Below are 1072 nucleotides of genomic sequence, written 5' to 3'. Positions count from 1 at the left end.
ATACATGGGTATAGGGACATATGGATATGGGGACAGAGGGATATGGGGGTATGGGGATATGGGGACATGGGGATATATGGGTATAGGGACATATGGACATGGGGTATGGGGACATGGGGACAGAGAGACAAGGGGACACATTGATATGAGGACAGAGGGACATGGGGACATGGGGATATGGGGGTATGGGAATACATGGGTATAGGGACATTGGATATGGGGACAGAGGGATATGGGGGTATGGGGACATGGGGATAGAGAGGGACATGGGGATATATGGGGATAGGGACATATGGATATGGGGTATGGGGACACATGGGTATGGGGACATGGATATAGGGACAGAGGGATATGGGGACATATGGATATGGGGATGTGGGGATACATGGATATGGGGTATGGGGACATGGGGCCAGAAGGAGGTGGGGACACATGGACATGAGGACATATGGATATGGGGACACATGGATATGGGGATATGGGGCCATATGGCTGTGTTTCATATGAACATCCTCTGACGTGCAGGCTGACGTTAGACCTCCAAGCACTGCAGAGCTGCACCGTGGCCCCATAACATCAGCATTTAACACCTTCCTTTGGCACTAACAGACTTATATTATATAATAATATATCTCTTATATCTTACAGATGCGTCTCTCGGCGCTGCCTCCTGGCCCGGCTCAACCCCGGCCCCTCCATTAACCAGTGAGTGTGGGGCTCTATGGGGAGCAACGGGATCCACATCTCCCCATGGGATCCCACGTGTGTGATCTTTACCTTCATTAAGTCACCAGTGATGTTGTCAGGGCTCCATATCACAGCCTGGGATCAGTGTTAAGTGGGCTGTTATCAGTGTTAGGTGGGCTGTGTTATCAGTGTTAAGTGGGCTGTTATCAATGTTAAGTGGGCTGTGTTATCAGTGTTAAGTGGGCTGTGTTATCAATGTTAAGTGGGCTGTTATCAATGTTAAGTGGGCTGTTATCAATGTTAAGTGGGCTGTGTTATCAATGTTAGGTGGGCTGTTATCAATGTTAAGTGGGCTGTGTTATCAATGTTAAGTGGGCTGTTATCA

The 1072-nt window shown here is 48.8% G+C and overlaps 1 protein-coding gene across 2 annotated transcripts in view; it reads left to right on the top strand.

Moving 5' to 3' along the window:
* SDHC (succinate dehydrogenase complex subunit C) overlaps window positions 1–1072 on the top strand; it is a 14654-nt gene that overhangs the window by 4208 nt on the left and 9374 nt on the right. The window contains exon 2 of one of the 2 annotated variants that reach the window (XM_015851121.2): window positions 649–705. In XM_015851121.2, coding sequence (XP_015706607.1) covers window positions 649–705 — 57 coding nt within the window. Of the gene's footprint in view, window positions 1–648; window positions 763–1072 lie in introns of those variants that run through there. The other variant, XM_015851122.2, reaches the window with a different exon arrangement.

The sequence above is a fragment of the Coturnix japonica genome, unplaced genomic scaffold, assembly GCF_001577835.2.
Source record: "Coturnix japonica isolate 7356 unplaced genomic scaffold, Coturnix japonica 2.1 chrUnrandom694, whole genome shotgun sequence".
In the NCBI taxonomy this organism is placed as follows: domain Eukaryota; kingdom Metazoa; phylum Chordata; class Aves; order Galliformes; family Phasianidae; genus Coturnix; species Coturnix japonica.
This window is presented reverse-complemented; position numbering and strand designations above follow the sequence as displayed.